Genomic DNA, 19,880 nt, shown 5'->3' on the forward strand with positions numbered 1-19,880 from the left:
GGTAGCAGCGATAAATGTTGCTTCCACAGATAAGGGTTTCATGGAAAAAGCAAATTAATCAAATCGGATTGTAAAACTAGAATAAGTGTTTTATATTGATAATGAATATAAACACTGTTATAAAGCACACAAAGATGGTCAGATGTCTTCATATGAAATCAAGACTCGTGGGTTTAATTAGACTGCATTACATTATCATTAATATAATATTCTAAATTATTTTCACAGCATTAAAGTAGATCATAATAGGCATATTTTTATTATATATATATATATATATATATATAATTCCAAGTAAACAAACACATTATGCTTACTCTGTAAGTGACATGAACAAAACATTTATTTTTTTGACAATCATCAGCACAAAATTCATGATCATGACAGGCCTAACTTTAGCTTCAGCTGACAAACATCTGAGAATCACTGCGTTACATGATGCCCAAAAACATTCAAATCAGTTTGTTTAAAAAAAAAAAATCCACAAATGACACTGAATCTCAGGGCCTGTACCATGATGGTAGTTGAACAAACTCAGGGTTATAGGATTAGTTTCGAGTTGACAAAACCAAACCACTCCAATCTGGCTTTGTTGGTACCATAATGCTTATCATCAACTTTCTTTGTCAACTCAGGCTTTGATCCTGAGTTTGTGGAGCGCGTGCACATGAATGCGTGACGTCGGTGGTGAACAGCCAATCACATGCCTTGCAACAGAGAGGAAACTATGATTCACTTCTTGCGCGAGAGCCAGCGCGATTCAAAACTCTTTTGCTGAAGGTGAAGAGATTTTAGAAAATGAAGTATTTAAACTCATTTACACTAATGAAAATACTTGTCCATGAAAGAGGACAAATAAATGATCTTGCTCTATCAGTGCAAGTGAAACTTATGTTAGTTTATATAGTTGATAATATATAGAGATAGAGACTCAAACAAGTAAAGTAGTGTAGTCATATTAAAGTTTATTTACAGCTTATTTATATTACATATGATCTGTATATATTAATATTCATTGAAACTAAATGCTTAACTGCTAAACTAAAATTCCTTGTGTGTATTGGATTAATAATAATATATATCATATAATTATATAAATCATAAAATAGTAATTATCATTAAAGCCAGACAATTTCTTTGTTAAATATTTTTTTTTTTTACTATATTTAATTTGGAGGACGAGAAACTGGGGGAGTGACTTTATTGCGATGGATGTGTCAGTTCATTTAGCTCACATCCGACTGGCCCAATTTCGGTTTGAGATCTCTGAACCAGAACATAACCTGCCCTGGAGCAGGATTGCCGTGGAGCGTAAGTTACTATGGTGATGAACACCGCTAAAAGCCAAGTCACTTTCATGGTACCTAAAACCCAGGATTGGCGCAAACTAATCTGAAACTTACCTGGCTAGCCAGCTAATCCGGCTTCATGGTACAGGCCCCAGGTGAGCGGATGAGTTTAATAAACACTTTTACTTTACAGGAGCAACAGTCCATATTCACTCTTGATCAAAAGTGTCTTTTAATGTAATTAACAGTGAGTAGAGCAATTTTTCATTCATAGTAAAAAAAAAAAAAAAAAAACTCTTGCAACAAATCTAAAGGCTTCAGATGTTGATTTTGGACTCAAACTCTGACCAGCTTCAGTGGGAAGTTTTCTGTTATCAAATGATCGTCGTGAAGAACAATCACAATGTTCACCTCAAATTCTAGAAGGGAAGAAAGTAAATCTTTAAATGCAATTACAAACAAATCCAGTACTGAAAAAAAAGAGAAAAAAAAAAGATCCTTACCGACTTTAAAGTTGGTGGTTTCAAGTGTGGGGCAGGTGAAGAGCCGAGGAAACACCATGTATATGGGGATGGAGAGGCCGTGACAGACGTCTCCTTCAGCTATCTGGATGTTCTGGATCTCTGTGGCGTCTCTAGCGTATCCCTCCGCGCAGCCTGAACACATGCAGGTAACACTGAACACAGTGATGTAACACTATCCTGAACACTGATGAATGCGCTGATCTGTCACTGGATGGGTTTAAAGCTGAACATCAGCAATGTGTTTCTCACCGCAGGTCTCCACACGGACCAGCTGCAGCTCGATGCTCTTGATGGGGACCTCTGACCTCTCCACCACCAGCTCGCCGGTCAGAGGTCGCGTGATCGCGCAGCTGGTGGCATCCAGGTGACCTTTGATCAGGAACTTGGGTAACGAGGTCCTCTGTGGAACACAAAACCACACACCCGTGAGACCGCCTGACGAGTTCAGCCGATATATATTTGTCAATTATAAACTTTGAAGATGTCAACAATGTCCGTGCCTCTCTCACGTTCTGCAGTGTCTCTGGTGTGATACTGAAATCCACCGGATTCAGCTGGAGCTTCGACTTCTGTGGCTGCAAACACACACTTGCTGTTACTGTCTGGATTCTGTCGAGCATTGACTGTATTTCATTATATGTCGTGTCTGACCTGGCAGTGCACCATGAATTCGCAGGTCTTGCTCAGGTCTTTGGCGAGCAGCGAGCGTCTCATGTCGCAGCGGAGCGTGTACTGGAACAAAATCACAACACGTCACATCAGTGTCGTCATGGCAGCGGACCAGGCCGTGTGTGACGCTCGCTCACCTGTATGTTGACGAAGACGCCGTGGTACGTCTCGTACAGGACTTTGTTGCCTTTGGCCTGCAGTGGAAACTCAAACGGGATCTCGGTTCTTCCCGCGGGAAATTTTCCTGGTTTCACCACCTCCATGTTGCTGGACACCAGCTGAATGGGCTGAAGGACCGATTCAACATCATCAGACGCTTTATTTCTACAGAGCTTTGGACTGTTTCAAAGCAGCTTCACAGTGATGAACAGAATCAATGAGGCAATCTTCATCAGATATGAGAGATTCCGCAGTAAAGCAAACTTTAGTTTTGTGTGTGTGTGTGTGTGTGTGTGTGTTTACACGTTTTTTTATCCCGGTGGGGACTTCAACCTGAATGCACACAGACTCATGGGAACTTGTCACCGTTGGGACCTAAATTGAGGTCCCCATGAGGAAATAAGGTTATAAATCACACGGATTGAGGTTTTTTTTTTAATTCAAAGTGTGTGGGAGTGTTTGAGGCAGAAAGTGTTCTCTTTTCTGTAGGTTAAGGGGTTAGGGTTAGTGTAAGGGAAGTTTGTACAGTATAAAAACCATTATGTCTATGGAATCACCACAAGGACGGTAAACCAGACATGTAAGTGTGTGTGTGTGTGTGTGTGTGTGTGTGTGTGTTAGAGAGAGTGTGAGTGAGTGTGTTTCACCTTGACAGAGTTGTAGAACGCCTCGAACACTCCGACACTCTTGGAGCTCAGCTGCAGGTTCACCAGCCCGTCCAGACTGAGAGAAACTCCCTGATGCTGCAGCGCGTCTTTGCTGCTGATCACCAGCACTCCGGTCAGCCGCTCCTGAAACAGTCGAAACAAACATAAAACTGTCGGATTTACAGCGGGAGATTCCGCAGCTCAAACACACACTGAACTCGAGTCACTCACCCCTTCATGATACACTTTATTCGCTCGTTTCAGTCTGATATCCAGTGAAACGCTCATCTTCTCTGCTCATTCTCTTCCGTGTCGCTGTCACATGATCGCTGGCGTCATCTGGAGGGGCGTGTCTCTGTGCGCACGGAGTTTTAACCTTTATTAAAGCTTTTTATATATGCAAGTAATTTAGAGAGTTTTAAGGTTGCTTAATCGCACTTATAATCAAAATATTATTACACAAAAACTCTTTATTTTGCATAAAAACTCCAATCTTTACTACATGTTCATCAGAAGCAACAGGTTTTACATTCTTTGAAACGAACCATTCGTACGTTCTGCGTCCTGAGAAGAAACGCAACGATAGGTTGTTTGTACATGACGTCATTGCTACAGCGCGAAATGCGGCTCGAGGGCAGGAGTGATTTTTCTATATAGGAATCTTACCAAAAACTCAAAAAAATGTGTTTTGCGTCTATGGGTGCTCAAATCGATCAAACCAAGAACCCACAAGGAGATTTTATCGTTTACATAACTTATATCGATTTTTAACTTTAAAAGTTGTCGCCTTTTATAGCGCTGATACTGAAATGAATATGGATACCTGCTTACCTTTTTGTTTTTGACTTGGTTAAATATTCACATTCTTCATGCTATCGTTTGCAGGGAAGAGAAGATATTTTTTCCCATTAAATGATAATTTGGTGTTTTCAGTTTTGTAGAAATCCGTTCACAATGTTGATCTGGTTACCGTGGAAACAGTGTCACGCGCTGCTGCTTTAGACATCATATGGTAGAAAATGTCCAAATAAAAAAAAAAGTGTTCAACAAGCTGACAGAAGTCGATCCATTTCTTTGTTGGGTGTAAATGTAACTGTAGTTTTAATGTTGTCTTTGTAAATATTCACTTTCCCATATGAACAGGAGGAGAATCGGAGGGTCACATTCAGCGGACAGACACCCTTTATTACAGTCTATGACAAACACACTGTACTTTTTATTTATTTTTTTGTATTTATTTCAACTAATGACAACCAAAATCAAACCCATAGAAGCTTGTGAACAGTTTTGAAGTGTCTGTGTGCAAGTTATACTCATTCACAAGCCGAGTGAGAGTCATACTCGCAAATCACCTTTATTTATATAGCGCTTTTTACAATGTAGATTGTGTCAAAGCAGCTTTACATTGATAACTGGTACATTGTTTGGCTGCACAGCAGCTCTTAAAGAATAGTGTCAATGCAGGCAGATCAAAGCACTGTTGAATATCAAATGTCAAGTCAAATGTCAAGTGTCCCCAACTAAGCAAGCCAGAGGCGACAGCGGCAAGGAACCCAAACTCCATCAGGTGACATCAGGTGGCAGACAAGTGGCAAATTGGTGTTAAAATGGAGAAAAAAACCTTAAGAAAAACCAGGCTTAGTCGGGGGGCCAGTTCTCCTCTGGCCAACAGTGCTTTGTTACGATTCAGGTAGCTATCATAAGTCCGACAGGATCGCAACATTTGTTAATTATTAAACCAAAACAAAATACAACACTTTCAAAAACACTCAGCTTTATGATTATTTTATTGAGTGATAGGCAGTGGGTTCAATCAGCGACATTATTAGATTTGATATTCGGCGTCTCCCCGTCACCTCCTCAACCTGCTTCCCTTAGTGTGTTTTTACACGTAGAAAAGGCGAAGATTGTTTTACACTGTCCAGATTTTCCCTGAACGATGATGTGAGCTCCTGTTGCAATTCTAGATTTACCATGAATGACCTACAATGGAGACGTTTTTAACAATCACGACAGAAAATCGAAATACTGCCCTCAAAGTCAGCGCGATATAAACAAACTAGACGAGATCTGAACACAGCTTCACATTCTCTACATCTTCCGCCTCGATGGCAGGAAAGTCTTTCATTTCAGTAGAAAAGTCGCTCCTCTTCATCAGGTTCAAATCCAACATATGTTGTGATTTTCTGTTTATACCTTTCTAAACCAGCACAGTTTTTCTCCATCTCTTCCATTCTAATTTTCAGTTCTTGCACTCCACCCGAATTTCGCGCGTCACCAGAACCACGTGATTGCAAACAACCTATTGAAAATAAAGCATTCTCCGAATTGTGTTTACAGTAATACCTGGTAAAACGAGCTTTATTGTATTTACAGTCTGTAATATCTTCACTAATCGTCTTGTCGCGCGCGCACCTTCACTTTCGCTTCGCCCTACGAAATGTAAAATTGATTGGCAGTTTCCATGACAACCCTGAGAACGGTTCCTGCGTCATGAGGTCATCCGGGAACTTGGCCGTGTGATGGACAGTCGTCATGGAAACCTTCTCACTCGGCTTCCATTTTGTTCCTGACTTTTTTCTCCCTTCAAAGGACTGATGACTGCCGCTACCGAAGCGCTTGATAACGATTGAGAAATCGGTCGTCGATTCACGCGTCGTATCGATGATGAGCACCGCTGTGTGGCGAGTTTAGTGCGCGAGTCCTGTGCGCGGGGGTTTGCAGCGCGCGCACGCGCGCGCCATTTTGTCCAGAGGAAGCGGCGGCGCGCGCGCAGGATGAGTGACTGACGGACGGACGGCGGGACTGCTGCGCTGCGGAGCGCGCCGACGCTCACCGAGAGGCGCTGTTCTTTTCTCTACGAGGCTTTGCATCGGACATACTTTGGAAAGGGATTCCTGAGGAAGGCGGCTGGGAATTATTGCGGATTCTTCCTGAGGATTTTCCATACCTCTCGTCAGAAAGAAACGCGCGTGACACGGTGAGTGATGACGGCTAGCGCTGCGGCTAACTGTTAGCTGCCCTCACCGATCCCGACGCCGCGCACCGGAGGCTCGTATCCGCTCGTTCCGTCTGAATTCAGGCTCGATCCGATGCGTTTTGTGCTTTTTCGGAGGCTCATCAAAATAACGGCTCTGTTTTGTCGCTCGCTTCGTTAAGGCTTCGGTCCGTTTACAGGCCCGGGCAGCTAATGTCCGGCTAGCCTCGGTATCGACAGCGCAATGTGAAGGTTTCACAGATGATGAGTTTATTTAGTGCTCAACATCATCTCTTCTGACCGACTAACCGTGTAACTGTCACTGTCCGCGCGGGTTAGTGCGGCTCATCGTGCGGCTGTTGTGTCGTTAGCAGGCTAGGCTAACGCGAGCCAGTGTTTTGACAGCTTTGATTCTCGTCATGTGCGCGAAACTGATTTACAGCATCAAACAATCGTAATCGTGTAAAAGTCGTGCTGGAGGATTTGTAGTTGGAGTTTAACAACCTTGTCTAGTGCGCGAGCTCCAGATATTTGCCGTTAACCTGATGATGATGATGATGATGATGATGACGATCTCTTCATCGTGTTTCTGTGTAGATCAGAATGATGTTTGCGTTATTGTGTTCTCGAAAGTCTCCTGTGATTGTGTTTACACGGGCTTCAGGATCTGATGTGTGTTTGCTGTCTCTGGACACACATAAACACTCTGGATGTTTGATTATATGTTGTTCTAGTATGCATTGTGCTTAATTGCTGCCTTGCAGTTAGTTAGTATGCACTCCTGGACTGATGTAGTGTGTGTGTGGATTAATTTCACGACAGATCTTCACCAATGGTTGTGCAAGTTGAAGATCAACTCAACCATCTCAAAACACGGCAAGACCCTGCTGAAACATCAGGGCTGTTCTCACCTGGAAACCACTCGCGAGTCGCTTCAGGTACACTGATGACACACACACACACACACACACACTCGCTCAGGTACAGTATGTGTTCGCTCACTGTCTGTGCTGTTTTTGCAGTGGGCTGTGGTTTGCAGATGGACTCCCCTGTCACAATGATATGAGATTTGTCAGAAGACGATGCATACAGGTGAGCCATAACCCTAACCCACAGGTGCTCAGATAGTTGTGTGTTTGCTCACACGTCCGTCACATGATCATGTAAACGTTCTGACTCGAAACGTGAGGACTGATTGTGTGCAAAACTGTCCCTTTTTATGTGCTTGTTTGTAGCTTCCCATCATTCTACAGTGTTTAGAGAGGAACGAACCTCTCCGTTTAGTGCTGGTCAACTATAAATGTTTAAAAATAAAGGCAGGGTCCCGTGGCAGTGTCTGTCTCCAGGGTCGGCGCCGCAGCTCCCCACTCTCAGACAAACTGATTCCGGGTTCCTCACCCGAGAGCTTTTCTGTCAGCAAATACTGTGTTAAACTGTGCTGGGAAATGTGTCAAAGTGCAATTCAATTTCATGCCTCTTACCCGTTTTCCTATTGGACGGAGCCTCGCAGCTTTGCCCTAGCAACAAAAGTGGGTTATTTGCATACCCTTTCCTGATTGGCTGCCGCTTTAGCCGTCTGGCCAATGGCGCGGCATCTTCCTGGTGGTAGGCTATGGTAATGAAGCACTGTTGCTGGGCTTGAGAGCGCTGGTTACCAGTGTGAATGTGCTGCATTGTGTTTGCTGGTGAGAGACGCTGATAAATGACGACTTAATGATCTGCAGAATTCCCGCTCGCTGCAGACGGTCACGTTTCCAAACATCACAAATGCTCACATATAGTCTTAATTGTGCTGTTATTTGTTCCATTAAAATCCTCAGCTGTTGTCTAGACGTGTGCAGTGTGAAATCATTGGCTGGTTTTGTTCACTCACGCTTCAGGTCTGTCACTGTAATCATCTCATTTGAAAACCTTATTTGAGCGCTCACTGCTTACAGTTTGACAGAGTTCAGTGTGTGTGTGTGTGTGTGTGTGAGATCCTAATGCTGAGTCATAAACACACACTCGATCAGCTCTGATTAGACCTGCGTGTGTGTGTGTGTGTGTGTTTGAACCTACAATTCATCATTCTGTGCGTTTGAAGGACTGTAACGCGTGTTCAGTGTCGTCTTGTGATCTGCCATTTTGGTCCGAGCTTTTTCAGGTGTTCTGTAACCTGATCGGGGCTTTTGGCTCGGAGCGTTTGCTGCTGCGCACATTGACACAATGAAGGGAAAAAGAGACTGTTCTTCGTTTATATCACAGTAAAAGCAAGACAAGGTTGTGTGTCTGTCTGCTGAAGTTGTCTGTGTGTTTCAGGAGGAGAGACCTCAGCATGCAAACCCTCCTCTGTTCGGCTGGCCCCCTCGTTTTCTTTCCATTCGGCTGGTGTGCAGATGGATGCGCAGACGCCCCGTTCTCACCCGCCGTTCAGTGATGGTCACCCGCAGAGCGCCGCTGACCAATCAGCTGCCGCGCTGCCGTACAGCTCGCAGGCCCCGCAGCCCAACACCACCCAGGTACGGTCCGTAGCGAGCGCTGGAGCGTATGCGCGAGCTCACGCGCGGTCAGGCCGCTCTCACACGCGCTGCTCTGTGTTTCAGGTAACTGCGGATATGGTGATGCTACAGAGGCGGATGCCGCAGTGTTTTCGGGATCCAGCGACTGCGCCCTTAAGAAAACTCTCCATCGAACTGATCAAAACATACAAACACATCAATGAGGTGCGACATTCACGTTACTCACGTTGAATCAAATTTAAAGAAATTATTCTGATCCTTTTTGTGAATAAATGCATTGGCCCGCTAAGCACAGCTCTTCCCGTTTGTCTGCAGGTTTACTATGCAAAAAAGAAGCGTCGTCACCAACAGGGTCAGGGCGAGGACTCCAGCAACAAGAAGGAGAGGAAGATTTACAACGATGGCTACGATGATGACAACTTTGATTACATCGTTAAAAATGGCGAGAAGTGGATGGACAGATATGAGATCGATTCTTTAATAGGCAAAGGCTCGTTCGGGCAGGTCAGTGTCTCTCGGTGAAGGAACGTCCGGTCTTCTGTTGCGGTTGAACGGTGTGTGACGCTCGTGTCCGTCTCCCTCTGCTGACAGGTGGTGAAGGCGTACGATCGTGTGGAGCAGGAGTGGGTCGCCATCAAGATCATCAAGAATAAAAAGGCTTTTCTGAATCAGGCTCAGATTGAAGTCCGACTGCTGGAGCTCATGAACAAACACGACACCGAGATGAAGTACTACATCGGTAATGTGTGATTTTATCATGGCTAATATTCACGGCTTCTGTGCGCTTAGAAATCCTGAGAAAATCATGGCGTTTGCAGGCCTGGAAATTAATTGAAATGTTTTCATAATTTTTCCCATAGTGAATTGTCTTTCTTTTCCCCCTCTCTCTCTCTCTAGTTTTCTTCTGCTTGCTAATATTTTGTCAGCTAAATGTTGGTTCAGCATGAAATAATACATGAGGACATTTTCTGTAATATATCTTTTATCATGTTGTCCTGTTGCATGTGTTTGAAACGGTGTTTAGAGAGGAACGATTCGCTCTATTTAGGACAGACGTCGTGCTGGTCAACTATAAATGTTTAAAAATAAAGGCCAGGGTCGGCATCATGGCTCCGTCTGATTCCTGAGTCTTTTTATAATAGATTTGTCAAGACCACTGAAGAGTTTTTTCTTTCAATGAGATATTTATGATAAATCCAACATTCTGGAAATGTTCTGTGTGAAGAACTACAGAGAACAAACTGAACTTAATCAAGACGAAGCACCCTTCAATCGCAGAGATCAGGTGCCGGTACAAACCTGATGGTCTAAACTCACTCATGCAGGACTTTTACTGTGGAGTAGTCACGTTAACACCGCTTCGGTTCATAGTTCAGAAATACATATTACTGGTGGTGTAAGTCATTTTTGTTTTTTTTGTTTTTCATTGTAATAATTGTGCAAAACGTTTCTTCTGATCGATCCGACAGGATAAAATAGCCAAGCTTTATTATTATAGTTCAATTCTGCTGTAGAGCAGCTCTAAAAAGACAATAGTGTCATTGTTCGGCTGAGGTCAGTTCAGTGTTGATTCAGTTCCGTTCAATAACTGTGTAAAGATCATCAAAAATGAAATATATGTAGTCATGCGAGTCATGAATGCTGGATGTAATTAATAACAGTCTATTAAAATGATTATAAACGCATAACAGTAGGGATGTGTGTGCGTCACATAGGCAGGACATTCACAGACAGTGCGTTCTCTTTTGTCGTGCTTTAATGGTTTAAAAGCATTTGCGTGAATAAGAGCTTGATAATATGACGCAGAAAAACGGATACTGCGTTAATTGCTTTAAAAGTTTTTTTTTTTTTTTTTTTTAATGCTTTAAACTAAATCAGTTTGCCTCAGTGCCACGGTGGGCAAGTGATGAAACAGGTGTTGCGACTGAACACCGGTCACAACGACTACCGTAACAGTCATTATTACTACATAGTGATGAATTGTTTTTGCATTTTGTCACGTTTCTGTTTTGACAGCGTTTGTTTTGAAGGGATGAACCAAGCCTAGATTTTTGTCATTTTGTGCTTTTATTTGCTGCCTAAGGTATTATTGGTGTTGCATTGAAGGTATTGATCCAACTCTATTGTACATGAGCGCATGTTTACATGTACATCAAATCATTCAGAAGACGCTTTTATCCAAAGGGACTTAAAAATGAGAAAAAATGCAAGTAATTTACCATTCAGCGGAAATATTACTAGTCTTTCAGGAGTAAACCAGAAGTGGAACGGGGCGTTTACACCAAGAATGATAACTATAACGATAATTATGTTAGCATCCACACCAGCGCACAGTATCATTCTGTTTATTAGAAGTGCTGCAGTTTTGTCGTCTGTTGCTTTTAAATGCTTGAGCTCTTTAAAGCAGGATGGAATCTGATTGGCTGTCAATGTTTGTTTTGTTCATCAGCTGGAAAAAATGGTTCTGAAAGTGATTCCAACGTCTCGTTATCGTTATAGTTGTGGTGTGGACTATTCTTACAGTATTAGAACAATTATTAACTTTATAGTTAATCGTGGTAGTTATCGTCCTTGGTGTGAACTGTGAGGCAGAAAGAGGGTTGGAGTTGATTTTCATGTATGGCTGTAGATGAATTAATTGTTGATGTGTGATGGTGCAGCAGATCAGGTGGAGTTCAGGAACTCAGAAATTCACACAAATGTCCGGTCCTGGCTAAAGTGACTCCCTGTGATTCGGTCTCTAGCCCTCATGGTGACAGCGTTCGTTCCTGTGAAATCAGTCAAAAAACTGTGCTGTTAACGTCATCATGGCCTGTTTTTCTTTCTCCTCTAGTTCATCTGAAACGCCATTTCATGTTCCGGAACCACTTGTGTCTGGTCTTCGAGATGCTGTCCTATAACCTGTACGACCTGCTGAGGAACACCAATTTCCGCGGCGTGTCTCTGAACCTGACGCGCAAGTTCGCTCAGCAGCTGTGTACCGCGCTGCTCTTCCTGGCCACGCCTGAGCTGAGCATCATCCACTGTGACCTCAAACCCGAGAACATCCTGCTCTGCAACCCCAAGAGATCCGCCATCAAGATCGTGGATTTCGGAAGCTCCTGTCAGCTGGGACAGCGGGTGAGACTCAGTGACACACTATCTGTCCATCATTTTCTTCAGTGGGTTCGGGATTTGATGTTTCCAGCCTAAAAGCGTGTTGATTTGTGAAGCATTTGTGTTTGACGGTGCCTCCGAACCACATTCAGTAACGTGGCTGCATGTGTCCTCAGATATACCAGTACATCCAGAGTCGCTTCTACCGCTCCCCTGAGGTGCTGCTGGGAATGCCGTACGATCTGGCCATCGACATGTGGTCTCTGGGCTGCATCCTGGTGGAGATGCACACCGGAGAGCCTCTGTTTAGCGGCGCCAATGAGGTGAGATCTTATCTGTACTGACAATACTGCTTCATCTTCCTCTGAACTGACTTCTCTTTCGATCTGTGCATTCAGTCTTAAAGTGACGGCAGCCTAATAAAACTGCTGCTGTCTGTCGTTAATGTCAATCAAACATCAATCAGAATCACTCACTGCTCTTGACCGAATAACTTTAGTAGCTTAATAAGGATTAATTGGTAACACTACTTAACAATCATTACAAGTAGGGATGTCAATTTACATAAATACCCATAATCGATCGTTGTTTAAATTAACGACCAATTAATCGTTAACCTTGACCTCTTAAATCCGAAGCGGGGGGCGCTACGAAGTTATCATGTTACTTGACAACCATTTGCTTAGTCAGCACAAAATAGGTGTCGTTTAAAGCTTAGAAGCTTGGCTCAACAGTGAGTAAAGGGAATATAACCATCACTTAACAAGTGTTTTAAATTTGCCGACATATTAGAAGTGCTCAATTTTCATAGCGTGGAAAGATAACTGCTCTATATGAAAATGTGATCTGTAAAATCATTGTACATAACAGACTCGTCATGTATCGTTGAAAGGTCTCAACTAGCAGAATATAACTAGCATATTTGTTTTAGTTAGAGACCAAACTATACCAAGTATGAAATAGCTTTTATTTTTGTATTTTCACGAAACATTAGTAAACCATAGTAGATCACATATCTTTATTTAGAGCAGGTGGTCTCAAACAAGCCCAAACACAACATAAGACAAAGATAGATCACAGAGTGACATTGACATGCTGCTCAGCTAAAGCTACAGGACTTCCGGGATCCGATCACGATCATGATGCAGTGTTTTCCAACGTTATTTGAAAGTTCAACCAATGGAAACTGGATCTCGGGTGTGGTGGGAAGGGAAGATGTGTAGAGACCAATTAGACACTGTTCTACAGCTGGACCACACTTGGATTGGTTTGATCGCTCAGATTGACAGGTCTTGATTTTCCTTGTGTGTCTGCTGCGCGTTTTGCATGTGAGCCTCACATACCCCAAACTACGTGCTCTATTGATGACCTTGCTTAATCAACCATCGATAAGTTTTGTTGATTAAACTATAGACAATTAATCGATCGTCAATTAATCAAGCATCCCTTATTACAAGGTATCATTAGTTAACATGATGTAACGATGAAAAATACTTTATTAATGTCAGTTAATGTTAATTACAACATTTATTAAAACATTATTAAAATCAAAAGTTGTATCTGTTAATATTATTTAATGGACCTGAGCTAACATGAACTAACTATGAATAGTTGTATTTTAATAAATGGTCAGTTGTAGATTAATAAATACTCTAACAAATGTATCGCTCGTTGTAGTTAATGTTAGTTTACGCATTAACTAATGGGACCTTATTGTAAAGTGTTACCAGTTAATCTGTATTTAATTTTTACAGTACTATGCAGTGATATTTTCCATTTGATTATTCGATTTCTATACCTGAACACCGTTATTAGACCTTCCTGAAAAACTTAAAGCACTGTTTACTTAATTTCTATCTTTGTTCTATTTTGTTTTTTGGTGCCATTATTTGTACAGATGACAAAACTGCAGCACACGCTTATAAAAAACAACGATATTGTGGGTTGGTGTGGATGCTAATGTTGTTATCATTCTTAGTGTGAACAAGCCTTTAGAATACAAGGTTACACTGGTCAAAAACAATGAAAACAGTAACTTTTTTGTGGCAGGGCAAGTAAAAATCTGAAAAAAAAAAAAAATCCTTGACTCCTATGCTGTAGTTTTCTTACGTTTTTTGATGCGCATTCTGATGGCAGGTCGACCAAATGAATAAAATCGTGGAGGTTTTGGGAGTCCCTCCCAGTCACATTCTGGAACAGGCACCTAAAGCCAGGAAGTTCTTTGAGAAGATGTCTGACAGCACGTGGTGCGTGAAGAAGACCAAAGATGGCAAAAGGGTGCGTCTCTTACTTCACTTTCCCATTCCTTTTCCTGTCATCAGCTCTGTTTGATTCAGTGATATTGACGACTCTTGTCTCTCCCGTGCGCAGTATAAACCCGCAGGCTCCCGGAAGCTGCACAGTATTCTGGGCGTGGAGGCGGGTGGCCCTGGCGGGCGGAGAGCCGGAGAGTCGGGCCACGCCGTCGCTGACTACCTGAAGTTCAAAGACCTGATCCTGCGGATGCTGGACTACGACCCCAAGACGCGCATCCAGCCGTATTACGCACTGCAGCACAGCTTCTTCAAGAAAACTGCAGACGAGGGCACGAACACCAGCAGCAGCGTGTCCACGAGTCCAGCGCTGGAACAGTCGCAGTCGTCCGGAACCACGTCCAGCACCTCCTCCAGTTCAGGTCAGAGAGGACGGCAGCCGTCACATACACATCTGAGCTCGTGACTTCTGAGGGCACTGACTCTAAACGCTGTGTGTTTGCAGGAGGTTCTTCTGGAACGAGCACCAGCGGCCGCGCCCGCTCCGACCCGACCCATCAGCACCGGCACAGCAGTGGACACTTCAGTGCTGCGGTGGGCATGGACTGCCACAACCTCTGCCCGCAGGTGCCAGCCACACCCATATACACAATCATTCCCACAGCGATCCGTCACAGCATTACACACAACTGATCTGAAATGACAAGCTACAGTTTGTGTAGTCAGTGTGTGCACGGGTTTATATCAGGAAGTTAATGTTTATAAGGTCCAGATGGCTCCAGTGACACTTCTGAGAAAGAACTAGCCACTGGATTTGACAGGGATTCATCACCTCAAATCTTTGACAGATGTCAGTATTTGGATGGAGACACTCAGGAACAAGTAAACTAGAGATCCTTGATCATAGATTCCAGTTCATCACATAATAGAGTGCAACAGTTGGGTTCTGGAAGTAAAAACTCATTAATTTTCTTAATAGGGAAATCGATTTTTAATAATAACTTATAAACCTTTGAAGTCAGCGCTACTGTGAGCTACGAGGTTGTTAATCGGTTCTGTTTAAACTGTCAGACTGCATTATTTCAACGTAGTTTTAAAATAATCGTGTTTAACAGCAGATTTCGTGGTGAAAAAATACATTATCCATGATGCTGTACAGAAAGTTCCACCAATCAGAGTCGAAACAAACACACGCCAAAAGATCTCATTAGCTCCGCCCACTCCCATGAAGCACTGCGAATGATATAATCGAGTCTGTCTCTGCTTACGCTCTCAAAATACTTAAATATTTGAACATATATGCATATGCTTCAAATCAAAGTTTATAATGTTGTGATTCTCCTCGTAGCTGATTGGCTTAGTTCATGGCTTAACACTAGGGCTGTCAATAGAATCAAATTTTTAATCGCACCTTTACAGTGAAATTAAAAATACACCATTTATCTTGTTTAACATGTTCATTTTGTCATCATTTGCAAGATTGAAGGATGATTCACACAAAAAGCTTTTTTCAAGTTAAATTTAGGTGTCTTTCCAAAAAAAGGAACCTTGGAGACTCCAAAAGGACACCAAATAATCAAATGATATAAGCTGTCCATATAATTCATAAATGTATGCATACCAAAACACCCATAAACACCTTTTGTTTTGAATACTCTCTATTCTGTCTGCACTCTCTGATGTAATCAGACTGGTGGTCTTTACATTTTTACGCTGTTTTGGACTGATTGTTTGAATGAATTCACTTACTGGATCATTGGACTGACAGCCCTACTTAAAACGATTTAACCAAGACTTTACGGAAATCTCTATGAGTGAAATGAATGGAAAAAATACTTCTGGAACCAACGCCACTGTAAAAGTGGGCGGGCACTAATGTACTCTATGAATTTGGCTGCTTTATGTGACAGTCTCTTCCTGTCTTTGTGGTCTTGGTGGCATTAAACAGATGAACATTCGGTCATTATTTACACACCCTGCTGTTGCGATCAGCTTCAAAATACAACTCGTGCCATATTTAAGTGTTCAGTTGGGTTTGGTGAAAAACAAACCAAAACTAAAATGATCTGGTCTGCAGTTCATGAGATCGTATTAGTAGCGTAGTTCCCTCTGACTCACGCAGGAGAAGCACAAAAGCCACCGTTTAGAGAAATCAAAACACTACACAAGACATCACTCCCAGAAGACCCTAAAAATTATACATGTACTCTGGGTGAACGCGAGAACTTTAGAATAATATTTTAAAGTTTTGCATGTCAAAAGGTCTGCAACTAATCTCATGTTGATGGTTCTACATCAGACCTCATAAAGCATAGTCCTCCATGATCGGTGTGTTTACTGCGCTGTACACTTCATCAGACCCACATGGTTTGTCACACCAGTAGGCTTCACCTTTTTAGTTTTGTTTGCAACTCTGCTGAATGATTTAACGTGCACATCAAGCGTTCATCTCTGTCTGTTCTTCCTCAGGCGAGACAGGCCTTCGCTCCGGCGCTGGGTTGGGTCGGAGGAGACGGGCTTCAGCAGGCGGCGGGAGAGACCCACCCCGTCCAAGAGACCACCTTCCACGTGCCGCCCCATCAGCCCAAGGCTCTGCACCCTCACGCCTCCCACCACCACCATCATCACCACCACCATCACCACCCGCCGCAGCACGGCCAAGGCCCCGCCCGGCCCCGGCCCCGCCTCTACTCGCCCTCTCACAGCGCCTCCACGCAGGACTCAATGGAGGTGACGCACGGCCACCTGTCCATGACCTCCCTGTCTTCCTCCGCCTCGTCCTCATCCACGTCCTCGTCCTCCACGGGGAACCATCACTACGCCTACCAGAGCCGCCCGCTGCCACACGGACTGGGCTTCGGCCACAACGGCAGCATGACTTTGGGACTGGGTGCCTTCTCCAACCCGCGGCAGGAGACGGGCGTGCCGGGTCACCCCTCGAACTCTGGGCCGGGCCACTACATAGCCGAGACTCACATGGGCCTGAGGCCGGGCCTGGAGCGCGAGGAGTCGCCCATGGCGGGCGTGTGCGTGCAGCAGAGCTCGGTGGCCAGCTCCTGACTAGCCTGAGGACGCTAAAGCTGCCGGAGCGGGACCAGAGCCGGGCATTCGCTTCGGCTCTTCCCGCTCTCCGGTTCTCAGACGGCTGCGGAGGCTCGTTCACACGCAGGCGCGCGTGCGGGAGATGGCGAGAGCGCGAGCGTCACGTCTGCCCCCTTGCGTCCGCATCTTTTCTTCTTCATGTCGTGCAATCGTGTGCTTCGAGCAGAGCTTTCCCAGAGTGCAATGAGAGATGGCCGCGGGCAGTGCTTCTTTAATATGGCCTTATCGTTACGGACTGAACGAAGACGAACGAGCCGGACGTTTCCTCTTCTTCTTCTTCTTCAAGCGACAAAAGCTTTCATGTATTTTTGGCGGCGTGCGAACACCCTTCATTCGCCACACACACACGAGAACAGAATGGTGATTTGAGGCCTTTCTTACCCAGAGATCCAGCGTCGGGCGTCCGTGCCGCAGGACTGCCGTGTCCCTTCCCGCTCTTCTCTTGTGCTTTATCTCATCGGCTCTGATTTGCGCAGCATGTGTGTTTTACTTTCACCCTCCTGCTTCTTTGATTTGGCTTCACGATTATGCTGTGAATTTTACACCACTTTTGTTTCTCCCTTTTGATAATTTATTGTACCAAAGGCGTTTTTTTATAGAACATAGATGTCTGTAACCAATAATGTAGCAGTTCTGCACTTTGAAGCGAAGGTGTGTGTCTTGTCATGTCAGTAAAGGACTGTCAGAACTGGAAGTGATGATTTTTGATGTGGCGGCACATTACAGAGAGCCCGATCCTGGACGCCATCGCTTATGAAATTCTGTCGCTCTGTTTTTCTTTCTCTTCATTTCCTCTTACCAGACGGTGGCGGAGGCCGCAACACGAGCTCCAAGCGTGTCCCGTCAGTGTTTTCTGTTGGTTCGGCTCTCGGTGGACGCGGCGAGCTGCTCGGCTGGTCCCAGAGCAGCTGGACAGTCGGAGATCTTCTCACGGCAGCGCCCTCTCGCAACTAAAGCAATCCGGCGGAGAGCGGGAGGGAGACGGTCGGCTCGGCGGCGCGCGCACACGCGCGCTCTCTCTCTCTCTCTTTCTTTCTCTCTCTCTCTATCTCTCTCTCTCTCTCTCTCTCTCTCTCTCTCTCTCTCTCTCTCGGTCCGTCCGTCCGTCCGTCTGCGCGGTTGTGAACGGATGCACGGTTCTTTAGGGTTCCTGTGGTCACGGCATACGGAGGGAGTCCAAGAAACAGGCTTCAGGTGTTTACTTTGTGACCCCATTTTAATAGCTGAAATAGAATTTATGTACATATTTATATTTTTTTAATAAAGGAAGTTTAGAACTCACTACTTTTTTCCTAATGGTATTTTGAGTACATTTAAGTCAACTTGGTAACATGCAGTGGAAGTTCTCTATGGTAGTCAATGGGTATCAGTGCTTCCAGGCCAAAGTAGTTGACGATGACGAGGACGAGGACGACGCTAGTACAAATGCAAAACTCTAGGGTTGAAACGGGACGGAGAGTAGATCTTCATACTTTAATATTCTAGACAGGGTATCGTGTGTGTGGATGTGGCATCGGCCGGCGTTTCACATGTTCGTATACTCCAGCGGTGACCTAGTATACGTAGTGCAGGAACTAATTTTCCGTTTAGTTGTGTTCTTTTGGCACACGCTTCAATAAATGGATCCATTTGAAAGTAGAGGTGTGTGTGTGTGTGTGTGTGTGTGTGTGTGTGTGCGCGCAAGACAAACATCAACAGCGTTTCAGGTCACACTTTATGATTTGAAATCTCTCTCTCCCTGGTCCGACTTTCCCCTCGGCTTCCCGTCCGGTTCGCATTCTCACTCCTCGTTTGGTTCCAGGACATGTGATGATGATGATGATGATGATGATGATGATGTAAACAGAACGACAGACGGATATTTCGGATCTTTATCCACAGGTTGTAAGATCAGGACTTTCTGTGTAAATTAAACGTGTCACTGAGGGGCAGTAATGGACAAACCCTTTGTACTATATTCAAGCGGTCTTATGTATGATTATAAAAAAACAAAGTTGCTTAACTTGTACCTGTCTTCTCTCATTTCTTCCTCTCGAGTTCTTCCATGTCTCAATGTTTTGTCAGTGGAGTCAAATCAAGGTTTTTCCTGCTGTGACCCGTGAAAATCCTTCTCGGCAGCTCCAATCTGGAGGTTTGTGTCCTTCCACTGGTCACACGCATGAAGGTCAAGCTTTCCTGAAATCACTGACTGAACGGAGGCCATTAGCTCTTCAGATGGGTTTTGTACTTACAACAGTTTGAAGTCAGTCTAACTTCACCAAAACACTGCCAGTAAAGCCATGTGTGTGTTAGAGCAGTGGTTCCTGGTCCTGGAGCCCAGCGCTGCACGTGTTGGATCTGTCTCTTATCTGACACACACATTCACACACTGTCTCTACTAATGTTTTATCAGGTGTGTTTGATCCAGGACAATATATGATCATCTTGGTGCTGCTCTGTTTGTTGTTAGGGTGAAGAAAAGGTGTAAAAGATTAGATTTTAGGCTGGTCCACCACAGCAGTCTTAAGCACTCGAGATGGCCAATTAAAACAAAGAAGTTCTTTTAATGGTCTTTCCTATTCTTTATTTCCTTTAAACCCTTTAAGTATTTAATTTCTTTACATAAAAGACCACTGCACACCCGTGTTAAGGACATGTTAGCTCTCTTCCAGGTCATCTGTGCAGTTT

The 19,880-nt window shown here is 44.1% G+C and overlaps 2 protein-coding genes across 4 annotated transcripts; one reads left to right on the forward strand and one right to left on the reverse strand.

The window, feature by feature from the left end:
• Nucleotides 1-325: 325 nt before the first annotated feature.
• Nucleotides 326-3,662, reverse strand: vps26c (VPS26 endosomal protein sorting factor C). Of its 2 annotated transcripts, none has more exons than XM_051911482.1 (8): nucleotides 3,520-3,662; nucleotides 3,289-3,432; nucleotides 2,620-2,769; nucleotides 2,465-2,545; nucleotides 2,323-2,388; nucleotides 2,063-2,213; nucleotides 1,793-1,945; nucleotides 326-1,708 (listed from the first exon to the last, which is right to left on the reverse strand). In XM_051911482.1, the coding sequence occupies exons 1-8, from the start codon at nucleotides 3,574-3,576 to the stop codon at nucleotides 1,626-1,628; spliced, it is 885 nt and encodes a 294-aa protein (XP_051767442.1). In that variant the 5' UTR covers nucleotides 3,577-3,662; the 3' UTR covers nucleotides 326-1,625. The 2 variants fall into 2 exon arrangements, with proteins under 2 accessions (XP_051767442.1, XP_051767441.1); XM_051911481.1 differs by having other exon boundaries at nucleotides 2,314-2,388.
• A 1,061-nt stretch (nucleotides 3,663-4,723) lies between these two features.
• On the forward strand, nucleotides 4,724-19,219 carry dyrk1aa (dual-specificity tyrosine-(Y)-phosphorylation regulated kinase 1A, a). 2 transcript variants are annotated; one of them, XM_051911451.1, is made up of 13 exons: nucleotides 4,727-6,268; nucleotides 7,088-7,203; nucleotides 7,288-7,357; nucleotides 8,564-8,763; nucleotides 8,848-8,967; nucleotides 9,079-9,267; nucleotides 9,355-9,502; nucleotides 11,597-11,883; nucleotides 12,036-12,182; nucleotides 13,996-14,136; nucleotides 14,230-14,533; nucleotides 14,617-14,738; nucleotides 16,581-19,219. In XM_051911451.1, exons 3-13 carry the CDS (start codon nucleotides 7,348-7,350, stop codon nucleotides 17,169-17,171), a joined length of 2,259 nt encoding a protein of 752 aa, XP_051767411.1. In that variant the 5' UTR covers nucleotides 4,727-6,268; nucleotides 7,088-7,203; nucleotides 7,288-7,347; the 3' UTR covers nucleotides 17,172-19,219. The 2 variants fall into 2 exon arrangements, with proteins under 2 accessions (XP_051767412.1, XP_051767411.1); XM_051911452.1 differs by lacking the exons at nucleotides 7,088-7,203; nucleotides 7,288-7,357 and having other exon boundaries at nucleotides 4,724-6,268.
• The last annotated feature ends 661 nt before the right edge of the window (nucleotides 19,220-19,880 follow it).

Source organism: Ctenopharyngodon idella, chromosome 10 (genome assembly GCF_019924925.1).
Source record: "Ctenopharyngodon idella isolate HZGC_01 chromosome 10, HZGC01, whole genome shotgun sequence".
Classification (NCBI taxonomy): Eukaryota; Metazoa; Chordata; class Actinopteri; order Cypriniformes; family Xenocyprididae; genus Ctenopharyngodon; species Ctenopharyngodon idella.

Coding starts and splice junctions, on each gene's coding strand:
- vps26c (XM_051911481.1), bottom strand. CDS start 3,576: ATGAGCGTTTCACTGGATATCAGACTGAAACGAGCGAATAAAGTGTAT. Junction 2,214..2,313: donor CACTGCAGAACGTGAGAGAG/GCACGGACATTG, acceptor TGTGTTCCACAG/AGGACCTCGTTACCCAAGTT. Junction 1,709..1,792: donor AACCACCAACTTTAAAGTCG/GTAAGGATCTTT, acceptor CTTCCCTTCTAG/AATTTGAGGTGAACATTGTG.
- dyrk1aa (XM_051911451.1), top strand. Junction 9,268..9,354: donor GCAAAGGCTCGTTCGGGCAG/GTCAGTGTCTCT, acceptor CTCTGCTGACAG/GTGGTGAAGGCGTACGATCG. Junction 14,534..14,616: donor CAGCACCTCCTCCAGTTCAG/GTCAGAGAGGAC, acceptor GTGTGTTTGCAG/GAGGTTCTTCTGGAACGAGC.